Consider the following 19,968-nt stretch of genomic DNA (forward strand, 5'->3'; position numbering starts at 1 on the left):
TTATGATATGTGATGGATTCGCATGCAAAAACGTATCTAAACTGTTCTTATATTGTGTGAATGAATTGATTGCATATATGAGTACAAGTGAGGATGAGATTGAGAGTCTGAATGGCTTTGGGTGGGCTCAATGAGAGCTGTTTATATGAGGCGAGTTCACCGTTACAGTAGCATTCTGATTCAATAATACAATGTCATGTGGAATGAGACTTTAACGGAACATTGTAATTAGATCAAATATTAAAATGGCAATGGACCAGTTTCATAAAAGTCCTTCTCGGACCAAAGATTGTGGCTTTGGGAATAGAATGAAATTTACAAATGAATTGTTAATGTGTAATTCTCAAGAAAAAATTTAGGGAATTTTAACGAAAAGCTCATGGTACTGTTCACTTTAATGAAAAACCACATTTTCACACTAAAAAGTCAATCATGGTACTATTTAATTTACCCTTTATTTTGTCATTATCGTTAAAACTCAAAGTTTTCAAGTCATTTTCATTAGTTTTCCTATAAATTTAACTATAAGCTTACTAACCCCAATTAGGTGGGCTACTTTGCACAGCCCCTTCCGCTTTCAAAATTTCAGTGTATATGCGCGGCAGTCAAGGCCTGGCCTTGCTACACTTAAGAGTAGGTCACGTGCATTGCACTCGGCGACATCCAAGCCCAAAATACTATAATTTAAACCTTATCAAGCGCTTTGTTGTGCCACAGGCTTCACAAGTGTTCATCATTAAATTTAACCGTGCTTTGATGTTGTTTTAGGTTTAATCATCTAAATTCAGTATTTTGGGTGGTATCAAGCCTAACATTTTTCTTCCTTTGGTCTAGGAATTTAATTGAGTTGCTATCGAGTGTCGGAGTCTTCTTAACCATGTGTCATCCACCTTAATTTTATGCACTTTAAGCGTTGTATCACGGGCTTCACAAGTGTAAACACATATATCCAGCAATGTACCAACATTATCCCCGTTTTAACCATCCAAACCCAATATATTGAGTGGTATTAAGTCAATATAACTGAAATATGAGGTCTTATCTTAAAAGTTCTTGATGCAATCATATGGATCATCACATACATTTAGACCTTGAACTATTGATGTACTTCTTCGATGTAGATTCGCTTCATATCCTTGTTGACTTGTATTGAATCAACTTACAATACCATCCCCAAACGAAAATCGGGTGATTAAAATAATGCAATGGAATGCTTACAAGAATGGCATATGTAGAAACAACATTATAACATGTCAACAGTACATAAAAAGCTAGTTGAAAAACAAATGTGTACATGTCAAAATAGTAAGAGCAAACCAATGCATCTTTTGCAAACTTTGTCAGAAAACTCACAAGAGCCAAGTGAGAAACCGGTTGGTTGATGGTTGTCCCAAGTTCAACTGCTACGTAATGCATTGGACTCTTGAAACCAATTGCCTGCAAAGTACTAAGTAATGTATTATATTTCATGTTGGCTCTGGGTGCATGAAATTGCTCAAGACTTAATTAACCACAAGAAACCATGACAAAGATTGGGAAGCACACACACACAGAAGTCAGAAGACTCGGAACACAATAAGAAAAATGTGGTTGGACCAAGATTATGCTTAATATAGCAATGACCCATTGTACCAAAAATATTTTGTAAACATAATAGCAACTCACCCCTTAGGACGATAATTGTCTGGACTATTGGGCAATTGGTAATTATTACCTTAGTGAATAGTAATTCTTTGTGCATGTTACAAGGGTAATAGAACCAAACCGTGCTCGATGTTGTTTGGACTTCGTTGGTGGTTGACCAGAGACATGCATCAACAGTGTGAGAAAAAGAACCTTAGAATAAAAAATAGAAAACAAACATTGATCTCATAAACCATAAGCTAATTTTATAACAAAGTTTACTATTGTAATTTGGCTTAGGCTAGCCCGGATTCTAGGTCCAATTTTTTATGGGTTTTAAGCTATAAATTGAAAGTGGATGCTTGTAATTTTAGTGGTAAAGCACTTGTACTTACATTTAGGGCTAAGTCAAAAGGAAAAACAAAAACTTGTAGCACAAAGAAGCAAGTGATCAATGCATGGCTACACAAAGGTGTACGTAACTATATGAAATGGTGATTTGAGCTAAACAAAACTTTAAGTGCGAAGAAGCAAGTGATCAATGAAAATGATCAATGCATGGGCATGTTCTTTGTGTGTTTCATGAAGGTAAAATCAAATCCACTTACACTTTGAGCTAAAAATAAGAGCGTCTTGAATGGAGACTTTAAATGAAGTCCCTACAACCGTATGATCCGTAAATATAGGGACAAAAGGCTTCCAATGGGTCGGAATATAAGTCCTCAAAGTATCTCAATATATAAGAACTTGCCGAATACCTCAAACAAATTCTTAAATGTGAGGATTGTATATAGGGACTCAAAGAGTGGGCCGCTATTGATTTAAGTGGAAACAAACACCACCCACGCAAGAATGCTACACAACAACTTCTCTTTTTGTTTTGTTTTGTTTTGTTTTTTTTTTTAACCCACCCACATGAATCCTGGTAGCCATTCCTGTAGCTTCCCTTTTTTTATAACCGTTCGGAAAACAACGGTAGAGATGGGTTCTTTTATTTTTTTTATTTTTATTTTTAATTAATGGCCATAATACTCAAACAAAATGTACAAGTGCTTTTTTTAAAATATTTTAGTCTCCATATTTAGGGATTATCATATACGGATCTCCCATTGCAGACAATATTCCTTTAGAACCTGAATATTCTCTTAAAGTCCCTAAATGAGGTCTCAAAGTCGTGGTTTGAGATGCTTTTAAGTGGGAAATGGATGACCATAGCCCATTGACATGGTAGGATAACATACACATTCACCCTATGTTGTTTATGCAATTACTTAATGGGAAACGGTTATGCCGATAAAGACTTAAACAATTATACGTAAATAACCACGGTTATATGTCTGCCATAATCATTACCCATCCCTATCAGTGTATGGGCATGTACTTTATGTGTTTCGCAAAGGTAAAATAAAATCCATTTACACTTTGAGATAAAAATAGTGGGAAAAGGATGACCACAGCCCATTGATATGGTAGGATAACATACACATTCACCCCACATTAAACTACCCACAAAAAATATAAACAAAATACTGATTTTACCCTAGTATTTTAATTTATGATTGAAAAAAGTAGAGAGCCAAATGGTAGTACATGTTTGTAACAAGAGAAACTTCCTGGTGCAAAATAACATAGAGAAAAACAAAGCAGGTTTTGGCTGACACATTTCCACAATATCTCATCTCCATCCAAAACCAAAATTAGCCTCACATAATTTGTACTGATTCACATTTGCCTGAATCATTAGATTCATTACTTTTTGTCCTTCTGAATTTTATTTTGGTCCCTTGCGGATTACAAGAGCATCTTAATCTTCATTAATTAAAATCCTAAGTATTTGGGTCAACCCAATGCTTTATTCTAGTAACCCACAATTTGACACTCACTAAATCACAAGACTTTACTCAAATCTAAATCACAACCAGTCATCAAACTTCAAATAATTGATCACAACTGTACCTACTAATACGCTTATCCAATCACTAATTACTAATTACTAATTACTAATTTACTAATTTACTAATTTGCTTGTGTTAGCCAATAATTAAGCAAAAAAAAAATTAAAAAAAATCACCTTATATTTGCAGAATGCAGGTGGAGAATTTGTGTGTTGTGACAAAGTACGCATGTAGTAGACACTATGATTTCGCACGAACTTCCTCTCTCAGAGAATGTGGGGAGTTGGGAAAGAGCAAATTGTAAGCTTCTTTTTTATTCTTATTTATTTTGATTTTCTAAAAACAAAAATTGTGGGGAGAATCACGTGACACTACTACACCTTTATTTTTTATGGGACCACATGCCCTAAACCAAACTTTGTAAAAGTGGCATAAAGTCCAAAGGTGAACATGGAATTATCAATTATTACGAGCCTCATGCCTAATCTATTTGCATTTTGATTAATTTTGATACCTTACTTGCAAGTGTGACATTAATGCAATAAGTTTATGATGGGGACTTTGATCACACCGTACATGTTGAGTCACAACGAACAAGGTGGGCCTCGAAAATGGTAAATTTTGAGGTTCGTCCTTTAAATAAGGTGTCTGAGCAACAAAACAATAGATTGAGCTATTATATTATGTAATTTCTAGTAGCATTATTCATTATCCCACGTTTGTGAGAAAAAAAAAAACTTGCTCTAAAGAGAGAATATGAATAATTTTTAGGACACAAAATATCACGGTGATAATATACTCATGCTTCGAGAAGTAGAGGATTCGATGAACCCTTTGTTGTGGAAGGCCGGCAAACCTAACGTCTATGTTGATGCTCCGTTGTGTTTGGCGGCATAATTATTGTTAAACTAAATCCATAATATACAAGGTAGCGGTGGGACCTCAGTCTAGCAATTTGCAAATAACGTACCATTTGAAATCGTTGCGCGCCAAAACTGCATAACTCGCTGTCGTTACGTCAAGCACCAAAAGTAACGGTGAAGAGTAAATGCCAATAATTATTAATAATTTGAACATTCTCCAAAAAGCCCTTTCAGCGTAGACACTAAAAGTAGCTTCGATGTCATTTCACAGGGCTAAAAAAGTAATATCAATCAAGATGATGACAAAACGTAAATAGGGACCAAGAATAAGTTTGGTTCATGCAATTCACGGGAATTTTATGTTCACCTTATAAATGTTTTGTATTAATTCAAGATTTTCATATATGCATTTATTTATTTATTTACCAATTAATTTTCATAAAATTAGAACCACCATAAGATTTTAGGGCGTTACATTTTGTTGTTAATTAACTTAATTTAGGGTGTGTAAATGTATATACCATCATTATAATCCCTATAAACATTTGCCAACGGCTTAACATTTTTGAGTTTTGGGACACTTAGTCGAGGTATTTGCCATTACAATCTAGTCGATGCTTAATTATAATGACAAGTACCTCAACTCAAGTTTTTGAACAATGAATTTTAAATTAGTTTTTATGGAAAGTGTTATTCAACCTAAAACATAAAATAAGTTTTACGATCATTTTTTATATTCACGTTGAACATAGACTGTAACGTCAAATTCATTGATTTTAACTGCGTCAGATGGTACATAGACACTTTTAACCCTGAAATAGGTGTTGAAGTGATGACTTTAACCCTATAAAAACGATACTGTGAATGCAAATTTCTTCCTCTTTGATCTTGGACAATTTTGCACCTACAAAATAATTAACACCTTAGGTTAAGGCCAAGAGCCTCACGCGCCCACGATGAATGGGGGGGGCTTTGGCCGAAGAACCTCCGATGCCAAAGTTAGAATTTAGAGAGAAAGAGTGTTTTAGAGAATTTTGGGATTTTTGCCAAAGTGTTGGGATGATCTTTTTGTGAAAATGAGAATCTATTTATAGGGATAGGGGTGGCCGGCCTAGCTAGGGTTTTTGTGTTTGATTTAGGTTTAATTAGCCAATTTATTTGGCTATTTAAACATAAAATGAATGTTTTTGTGGTTTTTGAAATTAATTGGCTAGTTAATTAGGGTAATTAAAAAGGGAAAATAGTGGAAAATGTGGAGAATAAGATGGTTTACTTTTCTTGATGGGATTGGCCGGCCACTTTAGTAGTTTTAGGTTTGGATGGGTGTTTCAATTGATAATTAAGGGATTGATTAGGTAATTAATCCCTTAATTAGTCAATTATTATGATTTTAGGAAATATGAAAGGAATAAGTATATTATTTAACTAATTGATTAGCTAAATAATGAAATGGGAAATATATGAATAAATTAGGTTTTAATTTGATACCTATTTTGGCCACTTTTGACTTGGTTGAGAGATAATTGTCTGCTGCTTGCGCGTAGGAATCCCGGTATGCCTCAAGGGTAGTTTTGTCTTCTTTTGTCAAAAATCCACATGTCGCCTTGTGATTATTTTTGGCTCCACGGATACAATTTACACCAAACTAGTAATGTACATTAGGGTATTCCCTTAAGGAGAACACTCACATGTAGATAAATCTATGATACTTCTCTATGCATTAACATGTAAAAAATGTAAGAAGATAAAAGTAATTGTCTTGGCATTGACTGCCACAATGGGTAATTCCCAGAGGCCAAAACTAGTGTTATTTTGATGAAGAGGGGCAAAATAGTCAATGACTCAAGGGACAGGCATTGCAGTTTACAAAGTCAAGTAGTGAAAAGAATGCAAATCAAAGAAAAATTATTAATATAAAAAGCCAAAGACCCAAAGTGCCAGACCAAAAAAGAGAGAAGAATTGGAGCCTGAGAGTGAAGGGTGCTGAGAGAGAGAGAGAGAGAGAGAGAGAGAGAGAGAGAGAGAGAGAGAGAGATTGAGAAAATCCAGACGCAGTAAACTGTACGTTACCTTTTTTAAAGCCGGGTGCGTTGGGTCGGGTGGGTGATGGTGAGAAAATTACAGAAACATATATACATATAACGTACAGCTGTTGAGCGGTGGGGCTTTGAGGTGGTGGTGGTAGGGTCAAAGTTATCCCCACGAGACTTGTTTCCAAACTCTCCCGCCTTCCCTCTTCTTCAAATTCTTAGACCTATTTTCCAAATTGCACAAGACCCACCTCGCCATTTCTTTCCTTGTTGTTTTTTTACAGTCTTGGACTGTGGAGACAAGAAGGCCAAATTCACCTCCAAAGAGTAGAGAGAGAGAGAGAGAGAGAGAGAGAGAGTGGTGGTGGTGGTGGGATGATGGAGTGGCTGCGGTAGTGGTGGCATGCGGTGGAGCTGCCTCTCTGGAAATGGACACCCCAGAGAGAAACCAGATCGGCACCCCCAAGGCCAAATTTGAGGTCAGGCTTTGTTCCCATTTTCTTGTTTTTTTTCTTCTTCTGAATTATTAAGGTCGTTGCTGAATTGGGTTTTGTTTGGTATTTGAGGTTGTTTCCTCTGTGTTTCTAAAGCTTGTGAATTTCTTGAGTTTCCTGTTTGTTTTCATGGGTTCAAGTTTCCCTGCATCACTGCATGTGGGTTGATCTTTGATTTTCAGCTGGATCAGTCCTCAAATATATTTCTTTTCAGATTATTTGTTATCCTTTTCTCTCACGTTATTTTTTTTTATTTTGTTTTGGAAAAAAAATGTCTGCTTTATGTGGGTTTTCAGAATTTTGTGATTTGGATCTCAAAATTGAGCTCAGCTTCAGGGGCAATTGTCACCATTTGGCTTCAGAAAACTCCATTTGGGATTGTTGTGGACCTAATTTTTACCAATTTACACCCCCCCCTCTTTTTTTACTGGTTTTCAGTAGTTAATGGAATTTAATTTAATTTTTACCAATTTGTATGTATTATGCATTCTGTGAATGTTCTTTTTCTTTTTGGTGGTGCAATTGAGATTATATATTAATTTTTTCCAATTACTGTCTGCATGAAATCGTTTCATCCTGTAAGAAGTTTTTTTTTATTTTTTTCATCACATGTGCAGGATTCTCCTGTGTTTAACTATATCAATAGTCTTTCTCCTATCAAGCCTGTGAAGTCTGTTCACATTACTCAGACGTTCAGCTCACTCGGTTTCGCATCCCTCCCTTCCGTCTTCACTTCGCCCCATGTCAGCTCTCACAAGGAATCCAGGTTCCTGAGGGGGTAATTCACTGCTGTATTTCTTTTTTACTTTGTTTTTCTTACCTAATTCTATTAGTAAATTATACTCCATTTCTTTCAGGCATAACCCTTCTGATCCGTCAAAATCCGAGTCCTCTCTGGAAAGTGGAAATAAAGTCTCTACGAATGAAGATGCGGCCGAACTCTGTATTAACTCAGCAGAGTTACATGAGGATTGTGTTCCAGGGGATTCTATTGGAGAAGCTTCTGTTGAGCCACGTAATGAGCACTCAAAGTTTGTAATTGAGCTGCCGCGAAATTTGAAATATGACTGTGGTAGCCCTGAGTGTGGAGCAACAACTCGTTGTGGTACTGAGGCAGGTTGTGAGTCGGAAGTGGCTGACTTGTCAGCTCCACTCGTTCCATACGTTCAAAAGACCTCTGAAAATGGTTCTTCCGATGATGGAGCACATCTACAGAACATATGTCAGAGTGAGCAAAGAAACGAATTGACAGGCTGTGATTGGGAGAGTTTGATCTCTGGTGCTAGCGACCTATTAATTTTCGATTCCCCCAATGGCTCAGAGGCTTTTAGGGGGATAATGCAGAATCCTCTGGACTCCGTAACAAGATTCTGTAATTCTCTGATGCCGCGACTCTCACAGAATGAAACTGCTGATGAGCAAAACGTGCTAGTCCTTGATACAATTGTTTCCGGAGAACAGCCTGAAACTGAAGATCCTTCATCTCAATATGGAGAAGCTAGTCAGCCGGAAGACACAGAACTGATGCAGGACCATTTGAATAGTTGTATGGTTAGCAGTCAAATCGAGAAAGAAGATAATAACTTGGAAGCACCCATGCAGTTCAATTGTAAGGTAAAGCATTCACTATGCCATCACGATAGTCCTAATAATGCCGATTCCAAAGATTCTTGACTTTGTTATGAATTGTTGTCATTACCTTGTTTGTTTTGTTTGTTGATGGTTGTGCTAATGCCAGTTTCTCTGTTTGTGCATTAGCCTGGTTTAAATTTGCATCGTGGTTTGCGAAGGCGCTGTCTAGATTTTGAGATGGTGGGAGCGCGCAGGAAGAGTTTAGACAATGTTCCAAATTCTAGTTCTTCTATGTTATCTCAATCTGATGAAAAAGTCACCACAAATGATAAGCAACTTGTTCCAATGAAACCTGGTGGTGAATCTTCACGGTGCATCTTACCTGGAATTGGTTTGCACTTAAATGCTCTTGCAACAACCTCAAAAGATTACAAAACCATTAAGCGTGAAAATATGGCCTATGGTAGACAACTAAGTTTGCCCAACCTCACTGCCCCTGCTAATTCCCCCACAGCTGGTCAAGGACCTGGTCATGAATCTTTCTCTTCAGCTTCTTCTGAAAGGGACATGGATGGCACCGAAAATGGGGTTCAACTGCTGCAAGATGCTTCCCAAGAACCTGCATTTTTAGCTAATGAAGAGTTTAACCAGAATAGCCCGAAAAAGAAGAGGCATGTTCTGTTGACCAGATATTCTTCATGAAATTATTATGTCATCTTCATTTTCATTTTCGTGTGATTGGTTACATTTTTGTACTTTTATCTGACATCTTATAATTCTCATTGGATGTGCAGGCCCAAGTTTGAACAAGCTGGAGAAACCGAGTCTTCTTGCAAACGTTGCAACTGTAAAAAGTCAAAGTGTCTGAAACTGTAGGTTCTTCATCTCCCTTTTAGTGAAGCCTAAAACTTTTGTCACGTTGCTTGCATTCAGACATAGCCCTTGTTGCATGTTTGAATCTATCATCAGTCAGATATCTATTGGCTTAGGAATTTCATTTCCCTCACTTTAGAGTTGCATCCAATTATCTCAATCAACATTATCCTTTGCTATGAAAAAGCTGTAAACCTGGTAGTTATTACAAAGTCTACATGCAGAAGAGTTACCTCCTGCATAATCTCCTGAGGCGGATAAACTGTTGATATTCTTTGATTCTTTTTACTTCTTGCACTGGTCCTTAAGTCTATTATTCAACTTCTGATACTTATGGTGCAGTTACTGTGAATGCTTTGCTGCTGGTGTCTACTGCATAGAGCCATGTTCATGTCAAGAATGCTTCAACAAGCCTATTCATGAAGATACTGTTCTTGCAACTCGTAAACAGATTGAGTCTCGCAACCCACTTGCTTTTGCTCCGAAAGTGATTAGGAACGCTGATCCTGTTCCTGAATATGGGGTTAGAATATGAGTTAACTGTTCTCTGCTCTGTTTGCAAGTTGAACAGAAATTTAACCGGTAAAATCTGTTTTCACTTGCAGGAGGAGTCCAGCAAGACCCCAGCTTCTGCGCGACATAAAAGAGGATGCAACTGCAAGAAATCAAGTTGCCTGAAAAAATACTGTGAATGCTATCAGGTTCACCCCTCAGCATATCTTGTTTGCTTGTAATATCCTATTTATATGTTATTCACACTTGGTTTTCCTTTACAGGGCGGTGTTGGATGCTCCATTAGCTGCAGATGTGAGGGCTGTAAGAATACATTTGGTAGAAAGGATGGTGAGTGACGTGTTACGCTTTACATGATTACTTGTTTGTGGATTTCTTAATATCTGCATTCCCATCTGAATCTGATGTCCTTCAAGCGTGCTTGCCAAGTGTCTTTATATTTGTTCCCTGTTCTTTTGGAATTCAGGGTCTTTTATGTTAACAGAAACCGAGGCAGATGAAGAAGAAGCAGAAGCATGCGGAAAGAGTGTGGCTGAAAATCATCAACAGAAAAACGAAATTCAGGAAAATGAAGAGCAGCACCAGGATTCTGCTCTTCCCACAACGCCATTACGGCTTTCCAGGTTTAATTCTTAAATTATTTGCAAACGAGAAGTTGCTGTGTCATTGCGATTAGATCATTAACAATTAATTTGTGTTCCAGACAATTGGTCTCGCTGCCGTTTTCATCAAAGAACAAACCCCCGCGATCTTCTGTTTTTAGCATTGGATCCTCTTCTAGATTGTATACAAGCCAGAAACTTGGGATTCTGTGCCCTGAAACCAAGTTTGAGAGACACATCCAAGCAGTTCCAGAGGATGAAATGCCAGAGATTCTTCAAGGAGATGGGTCACCCAGCACTGGCATCAAGACTGCTTCTCCAAATGGTAAGAGGGTGTGTCCTCCTAACAGAGAATTCGCGCCATCACCTGGTCGAAGGGCGGGTAGGAAACTAATTTTGCAGTCCATCCCTTCGTTTCCTTCCCTCACTCCCCAGAATTGAGAAGGTCGGAATTTCGCGAAGCTAGAAAAAAAAAAAAATCTTTTAGTATACCTTGTACTCAAACATACTTAGTTTAGCTCTGTATGCTGTTTGAGTTGGGTGTTTTTTTTTTTTTTTTTTTCTGTAGCTGTATAATAATAATATGGTGTCCCTGCTTTCATAATACCAACTCTTCGTTGTATAATATGGAATTTTTCCATAGACCATGCTCAAATCTGTTTCCTTTTTCACGTGTACCATGATTCTCTCCCGCACTTCATTTTTCATGATTAAGCGGTTGAGATTTAACTAAATGATGGTTCTATATGCACTAAATGATGTAGCATATTCTAGACTATATAAATTTTTTTCACGGTCCCTGTGGTGACATTTCACTTTTATGTATGATTGTTGTTAAAAAGCTGTCAATTAAAGACTTGTGGTGAGCTCCGTTAGTAATTTGTAGTCCACGTTCAAACTTCCTTTAGTTTTCTGTTAAAAAGAAAAAACAAACAAACATGTGAGCCTCATGTGTGGGGTTTGTTTGGGTTAATATTTGAATATCGAGCTCACAAAGAAAAAGCCCAAGGATGCTAAATTAAAGGGAGATTTGTGCAAAGCCTAGCTTTAAGCCCAGAGCTAATTAAAATCTTCTTAGCCAAGATATAAGCCATGTGTCTATTAGCAAAGTGACAAGTGATGGAGACTAACTTACTATCAACCAAAGAACACTTTCCAGTGGCATTACAAGTAAAAAGTTGACTCACTACCCTCCAAGTGCTTTCGGGCAAGAGCAAAAGTTACAACAGCCAGGCCAAACTGCTTATAAAAAGAAGAATAGGCCTCAGAGACAAGGACACTCAGCCAATTAAACAAATAAACATACAAACTCTGCTTTCAAGCTAGATTTGCATCCAAAAGCTGAAATCAACCTAGATTCAGTCACTTTTAGCGATGGTTCTCTGAAAAAGCTATCTCTTGTCTAGTATAAAAGCTTTGCTACCTCCCTTAGTGTTATAGTATTGATTCTCTCATGTAACCTTGTTTACCATCCATCCCTTTTTAGCATATAAACCTTGTAAATTCAAAGGGAAGTGACTACAAGAGGTTCAACCTTGCCAGACAAGGTGAAATCTTGCCCAAAACTCTTTGTTTGTTTTCTAAATTGGTAGATCTATTACTTAATGCATTCTTCAGCATGTATTCAAGTTATTCCCACCTGTTTCTCTATTTTAAGAGTCTCATTTGCATCTGGATATGGTTAACTTAATGGATATGTTTTCATTAAGAGCAATATAAGAACCAAACAAATGACTTAAAGGGCTCTGGACTCCCTCCATTCGAATATACAAGATCATGAATTAAAAGTCCTTGTTTACAAGGCAAGAAAAGAACTTAATACAGACAACCCATCTGTGACAATCCTTTGATAACAAGAAGTTTGAGTAACTTGGGGCGTAAGTAATCGACTTAAAACACATTTGTTCTACATCTGCTATATTGAGATGGCAATGGCACACCTAACACTTAGTTTTAATTGCGAACCTTAAGGCCTACACTTAAGGCCCCACAAAGGCATATTTAAGAACTAACTTTGTTATCTTCTTGTAGCACATCAACAAACAAGAGCCCAACTACACATCCAAAGTGCCAATTCCTTGAGGAACTGTGATGAGGTCCTAGGAACCTTCTCCAGAGAAATCTTTGCCCGAACAAAGTTAAAACAGATGGTGCGTGTGCGAGTGAGGTTGTATTGGAAGATGTTCGATCGTGTTATAGTGAGAGAGAGGAAATAGAGATATGAGTCATGCGCGTGAAATTTCAAGCTTCTCTATGAACGTTACAAACAAGATTCCCTATTCCATTGATTAATCTCAGTATGTTTTTATTCTTCTTTTGGTTTGCTGAATTATGTTGCATATACTATCGTTTGGAAATATAAGGCAAGGGAGCAGTAAGAAGAGACAATCGGATCCTGTGAAATGAGAGGGTTAAATCCAATTGCAGTTGAGCCCCAAGTCATACTATATCTTTACCACAGATGCTCTAGGTTAATTTGGTATGAAATGATGACTTCAACCCTCTTCATGTGAGGCTCACAAGTGTTCATTTAACGAAAAACTAACGGAAGTTTAGGTTTGAACCCAATTGCAAATAAGGCTCACCACGAGAGTTTAAATAACAATTTTTTCACCACAACGATGACATTGCAAGTCCGGTGTCATCACAGGGACTATGAAAAAAATTGGCCAAATTTTTATTACCATTATTAATCAAATTCCAACTTGTATTAAAGCACAAATTTAATTGGTACCACATTATTTGATTCACAAATTTAATGTGCCTAGCGTTATTCTTAACTAAATCTCATTCTTTATTGTCTTTTGATGCTTTTGGAGAGCAAAGCTCTTGGTTAATACGACATGGCATATTTTCCTTTTTGAATATGGTTTTCCCTTGAAAGCTCATGAAACCTTGGTAAAATATGCACTGCACAACTCATATCAGATAATGTATCGTATACATTACCTTGTACATATTTGAATTAATCGTCTTGAATTTTTTATTTGGTTAAATATCAACCGTTCTTTATTATTTTTTATGTTTAGAAAACCAAAGTTCTTGGTTAATATGGCTTGGCATATTTCCTTTTTTTAATATGGTTTCCCCTGAAACTCATGAAACTTTAGTAAATATGCACTGCACAGATCAAATCAACGTATCGTATACATTATTGTACTACGTAGTAACACAAATTGGACTAATCTTCTTGAATTCTTAGTTGGACAAGAATAAAAAATCAACCACAAATATATATATATATATACACACACACACACGCACACACAGAGACGGATCTACAAAGGGACTTGGGAGGTCCCAGGACCCCTTGTACTTGAACAAGAGGTCTGTGCTGCAGCTTGCAGCTTGCATCGAAGAAGAAGATAGCGGGGGAGAACTGAGAAGAAAGAAAACAGGCCTTTTAAAAAATTGGTCCAAAACGCAGTGTTTGGGCCAATTTGTTTAATATGTTTTTTTTTTTTTTTTTTTAAAGCCTGAGACAAACGGTGCCGTTTGTCCATGATTCCATACTTTCTTTTAAGGCCTAGCCCCACATGGGCCATCTTTCCCGAGAGTCTTTTCCCCATTTCTCTGTTTTCCCCCCCTAATCCCCCCATCTTTCTTATATTCACCCAATTCCAAAACCCTAAATTTCTAATCCCACCCAATCCCATATTATCAATGGTTGAGTGACTGCTTAGTTGTTTTGTAATGTTGTTTTGCACATGATTTTTGAATGAAATGTATTATATTTAACTTTTCAATGTTATTTTTATCTATAAATTTTTTGACCTTTATTATTAGGACCCCCGAGTTTAAAATCCTGGATCCGTCACTCTGTGTGTGTGTGTATATATATATATCAGAAATAACTCGATATATAGATAATTCTATATGCTAAATAAATTGCAACTATATGTATTGATACAACTCGAATGAAACAAAACTGAAATTAAACAAACGAAATAAAAATCAAGGCTTACGTACTGTAATGTCCTTGAAACAAAATTACACCCTTAATCAATTCTTATAGTTCGAAGGGCATCTGCTTCACTAGGATTCAATGATCTAAACCAAGATCCCAGCATCGGAAAACTTGGTTTGCGGCAAATGTCTTTGTGGTTCTCTCTGTATGATAAGTTTTGCTAAGACTCGTAAGCAGGGACGGATCTATTAAGGGACCAGGGTGGTCCTGGGACCACCCGAAGCTCGAAAAAATGGTTGTGAAGATCTTCAAGGACCACCCAAGTCTGGGAAGTGATGGAGAAGAACAGCAACCATGGCTGCTGCACACTGTGCAAAACAGGAGGAGGAAGAAGAAAGCCATTTTTTTTTTTTAAATGACTTGGCCAAAACGACGTCGTTTTGAGCCAAGTCACTAAAAAAATTTAAAAACTCACTCATGTGAGAGCCTTCACACGATAGAGCACTCGATTCCTTCACATGATAGAGCACTCAGATCTCAGAACCTTCACTTTACCAATAATATCTAATCGTCTGCCGCTCAGCCCGCTCATGTTCCTTATGACATCGATCAACTTTTTGCACTCTAGTTTCTGTTCACCGTTGGCACCGACGGGCGACGACATCTCTGGTGAAAATCTATAACCCTTCTGCATTTTTTCTCCGTGTAAAGCTCTAGTCCGGAGGCTGGTGGTCTTCTTCTTCTTGGTCGAAGAGGTTTGTACTCTCTTTGACTATGTCCATTAAATAATTTTGCCATTCACTATCTAATATTAAATTATTTGTGGTGTTAGATATTTCAATAATTTTACCATCCACTATCTGATATTAATTTATTTGTGGTGTTAGATATTTTGTTTAAGAAGTATTTTTATTTTTAATGTTTGGTGGTGATGAATTAAACTTTTAATGTTTCTTTGAAGTGATGGCAGTCTATTTGTGGCATGCATCTCTTTGTCTTTGGCATTCATAATATTAAAATCCCACGGAACTAATTATAAATTTATAAATGAATCTGATTTCTCGTTTTTCATATAATATTTTTTTAGTTTCATCAATTGATATAGATTTTTTTATTAATTGATATGTGTAGAAATTAGAAGTATGGAACTATATTACAAGCGAAAATCATCATCAATTAGTTCGGACAATCATATTCCAAATAGTTCATCTCCAAACTTGGATAGTTCCAATCCTATTTCGAATAGTTCCCCTCTAATTCCAAATAGTTCTGATCCAATTGGGAGTAATTCCACTCCGCAACAAAATGAGTTAAAAGTTGATTTGGATAATCTTGAGAGAGATCCCGGAAAGAGAATTCCAATGAAGGATTATCCTCTAAATATTCGAGATGAGGTTTGAAGAGCATATATATTGATGGAGCCTTTTAGAGCTAAAGATCATAATTTTCCATTCACTTTGCATTCAAATAAAAAGCGACGGTTCGTTGATAATTGGTTGAAAGAATTTCATTGGTTGAAATATAGTATATCTAAAGATGTTGCATTTTGCTTCTATTGCTATCTATTCAAAGTCAACTTTGAACAATCAGGTAGTGACGTCTTTACTAAGGTAGGCTTTTAAAATTGGAAGCACGCAAGAGCTTGTTTTGAAAAACATATGGGAATGGTTGGTAGCTTTCACAATAAAGTTGTTGAAGCTGCTAGTAATCTAATGAATCAAAAGACACAATGAAACAGTTATGGTCAAACAGTCAGAAGAAGCTCATATGGCTTATCGCACTTGCTTGAATGCGTCAATTGATTGCACTAAGTTTTTGTTACGACAAAGTCTTTCATTTCGTGGTCATGATGAAAGTGACACTTCAAACAATACAAGTAACTATTTGGAGCTCTTGCAATTCCTTAAGGATCATGATGAGAAAATAAAGGCCGTTGTGTTGGATAAAGCTTCAGGAAATCTCAAGCTAATAGCTCATTCAATTCAAAATGATCTTGTTCATTCATATTCTATTACAACCATTAAAACTATCATAAGTGATATGAAGAATGCTAGGTTCTTTTATCTATTGGTTGATGAGGCACGTGATGTTTCTATAAATGAGCAAATGGCGGCGGTTTTGTGTTATGTGGACAAAAATGGGAAAGTCATTGAAATGTTTATAGGAGTTCAACATGTTCCTGACACCACTTCAAACACACTAAAGGAGTTTATTGATGCGTTCATTCATTTCAATGAGTTGAGCTTCTCCAATTTACGAGGGCAAGGTTACGATGGTGCTAGTAATTTGAAGGGTGAGTTCAATGGACTCAAGACAAAGATTTTGAATGATCATCCTTGTGCATTCTATGGTTATTGCTTTGCTTATCAACTCCAATTAGCTCTTGTTTCCGTAGCAAAGGATAATGTTGATGTTAACACATTTTTCCTATTGGCTAATAATGTGGTAAATAATATTGGAGTTTCATGTAAGCGTCATGATGCACTTAGAGAGATGCAACAAAAAGAACTAATGAAAACTCTTGAAAATGATTCCTTATAACGAGACGAGGCTTAAATCAAGAAACTAGTCTCAAACGTGCCAGAGTTACAAGATGGAATTCAAATTATGGTACTTTGATTAGTTTGATTACTATGTTCTCATCCGTGGTCAATGTGCTTGAAATGATTGTTGATGATAACACCAATGATAGTGTGGCTGAAGCAAATAGGTTATTGAAAGACATACAATTTTTTGAGTTTGTGTTTCTCCTATTTTTGATGAAATCTATATTGGGAATCACGAATGATTTATCACAAGCATTACAAAAGGATGATCAAGAGATTGTGAATGCAATGACTTTAGTCAACACATGTAAAGAACAACTACTCTACATGAGGAATGCTGAGGGGTTTGACCTTTTGGTTGACAAAGTATTGTCATTTTGTGTCCAACATCATATTGAGGTTATTAACATGGATGAGACATATGTAGCTCATGGGAGGTTGCACCGTAATACCCACAAAAAGACCAACATTCATCGTTACAAAGTGGAGCTCTTTTTGTTGTCATTGATTCCTAACTTACAGAGTTAAATGTTCGCTTCAATGAGACAAGTACCGAATTGCTCATTTGTTTGGCTAGCTTGATTCCAAATGATTCTTTTGTAGCTTTTGACAAAGAAAAGGTACTTCGCCTTGCTCAATTGTACCCTTAGGATTTTACGAAGCAAGACCTATTGGCACTTGAACATCAATTCGATATTTATATTCATTCTATGTGTTCGAGAAATGACTTTTCTCAATTGCAAAGCATTAGTGATCTTGCTAAGAAAATGGAGGAAAAAAGATTGCATCGAGTATTTCATTATGTGTATTTACTTATTGAATTGGCTTTGGTTTTACTTGTTACAACTGCTTCAGTGGAGAGAGTATTTTCCGCCATGAATATCATTAAGAGTCAACTCCGCAACAGAATGGGGGATAAATGTTTAAATGATAGCTTAGTTGTTTACATTGAGAAACATGTTTTTTCTTGTATTGACAATGAAACTATCATGACATGTTTTCAAATTATGATATCCCGTCGTGGACAACTTTAGTGTTTCTAGCTTGTTTAGCACAAAGATTATGAATGAAAATTGTAGTTTGCCATTTATTTGTTCAATGATATTTTCGTTTTGTTTTTTTTTTTGGAGCTTTTATATTGGGACGACCCTAAGTTAAAATCCTGGATCCACCTCTACTCGTAAGAAGAATGATTTTTCTCTGTCTAAATAAAATGAAGATGATCATATATATAAATATACATATACCTGTTTGCAGCAGGTATGAATTTGGGATGCATCTTTTGAGAGGCATCTGCTCACAAAGGGATGCGTTTTTTTTTTCTTTTCTGGTTTTGTTTCTTCGTAATAACCAAAAAATAAAAAATTAAATAAGAAATTAATAAATTAATTATTGGATTTAAAATTAGAGCCCGAGCACCAAGCTCATCTTTTGTCAATTAAATATATTTTAATTATATATAATTATTACACCTCAAAGCATAAACCCCAAGGTTCAAGACCAATGTTTGTTCTCCATAATCCATTTTTCTAATCATTTTGTAAAAGGGACTAGATATTTTTAAATGCGAGAAATTTTTCAAGTTGAGCAATGAGGGACAAGGGAATTTCTACTCAAACTCTTTATTTAGTTAAAGCCCAATCGTTCTTTATTGTCTTTTGATGCTTAGAAGACCAAAGCTCTTCGTTAATATGGCCTGACATCTGGTCTTTTTTAATATGGTTTTCCCTTGAAGCACATTAAACCTTAGTAAAATATGAATTGCACAACTCAGATCATATCAATGTATTGTATATATTGCCTTGTACATAGTAACACTATTTAAATTAATCTTTTTGAACTCCTAATTTAGTTAATTCTCAACCGTTTTTTATTGTCATTTGATGTTTAGAAGATAAAAACTCTTGGTTAATATGGTCTGGCATATTTCATTTTTGAATATGATTTTCCCTTGGAGCTCATGAAATCTTAGTAAAATATGCACTGCACTAATTAGATTAGATCAATGTGTCACGCCCCAATCCCGATATATGTCTAGGATCAACACGTGACGTCATAAGTACTAGTATATCTAACATACCCCGCCTTCGGGATATGGACAAAGCACAACTCAAGATTCGAATTGCATAGTAATTTTTTCGTTTACTCTATAGCTGCATCTAACCTCTTTGTTAGACTGCCTACATAACCTCCGATATGATCAAGCCATTCGTAGTTCACCACTCACTACAAACCAACTTTTATCATAGAACATCTAGCAGAAAGGCATATCATTCCTCAAACAATTTTTGGAACTCGACAAGCATGTATTACTAGATTCAAGGCTCTATCTCAGACCCACATGATGACCAAGATTTTCATTTCATCAACCATATAAATAATTAGGTTTTCAACACAATACCACAATTCACATCATGTAACATATCAAAGAAATGATGAAGCACAATACCATTCTCTAGCCACATTAATTAACTAATCTGACCATAAGAATAACAATCATATCAATACCTCATAATTTCATAGTTTATGAAATCATAATCAAATCGCTAGAAAACCCATAGGAGTCATCCAAACGTATGACGACTTTTCTAATTCAATTCACAAGATTCTCAAAACCATTGTTCACAAATACACTAAAAACTAGGGCTAGAGTGACAAAGTTCGGCCGAAGCCTACAATAAGTAACCAAGTAGGTAGTGACACCCCAATGCGGATTAACTAGGCATGATCACCCTTAAACTAAGTATGGCCATACCTAGGTAATGAGGATCGCCCAATGCAGATTAACTAGGCACGATCCTAGGGTTGCCCAATGGATTAACCAGGCGCAATCCATAAATAGTATGGTTCCCTAATGCAGATTAACTAGGCGGAACCATCCATGCACCACTGCTACATGGTGCAGTCACATCTTCACACGACATACATCAACATAAATAAATTATAATTACTAGCATACACACTATCGATACTATAACCTACGTCAGTTCATTATGAATCATAATTTCAAATATACATAATACTGATTCCTCTTAACTACCCAATATCTA

At 36.3% G+C, this 19,968-nt stretch overlaps 2 protein-coding genes across 3 annotated transcripts; both read left to right on the forward strand.

Annotated features, from left to right (window-relative positions):
- Positions 1 to 6,395: 6,395 nt before the first annotated feature.
- On the forward strand, positions 6,396 to 11,221 carry LOC126608869 (protein tesmin/TSO1-like CXC 2). Of its 2 annotated transcripts, none has more exons than XM_050276887.1 (10): positions 6,396 to 6,890; positions 7,523 to 7,683; positions 7,763 to 8,519; positions 8,664 to 9,148; positions 9,272 to 9,349; positions 9,693 to 9,873; positions 9,956 to 10,051; positions 10,127 to 10,193; positions 10,348 to 10,486; positions 10,567 to 11,221. In XM_050276887.1, exons 1-10 carry the CDS (start codon positions 6,840 to 6,842, stop codon positions 10,904 to 10,906), a joined length of 2,355 nt encoding a protein of 784 aa, XP_050132844.1. In that variant the 5' UTR covers positions 6,396 to 6,839; the 3' UTR covers positions 10,907 to 11,221. The 2 variants fall into 2 exon arrangements, with proteins under 2 accessions (XP_050132844.1, XP_050132843.1); XM_050276886.1 differs by having other exon boundaries at positions 6,399 to 6,890; positions 10,330 to 10,486.
- A 4,293-nt stretch (positions 11,222 to 15,514) lies between these two features.
- LOC126609162 (uncharacterized) lies at positions 15,515 to 16,913 on the forward strand. The gene is made up of 2 exons (XM_050277156.1): positions 15,515 to 15,766; positions 16,125 to 16,913. The coding sequence occupies exons 1-2, from the start codon at positions 15,515 to 15,517 to the stop codon at positions 16,911 to 16,913; spliced, it is 1,041 nt and encodes a 346-aa protein (XP_050133113.1).
- Positions 16,914 to 19,968: the final 3,055 nt, after the last annotated feature.

The sequence above is a fragment of the Malus sylvestris genome, chromosome 16, assembly GCF_916048215.2.
Source record: "Malus sylvestris chromosome 16, drMalSylv7.2, whole genome shotgun sequence".
Lineage (NCBI taxonomy): Eukaryota > Viridiplantae > Streptophyta > Magnoliopsida > Rosales > Rosaceae > Malus > Malus sylvestris.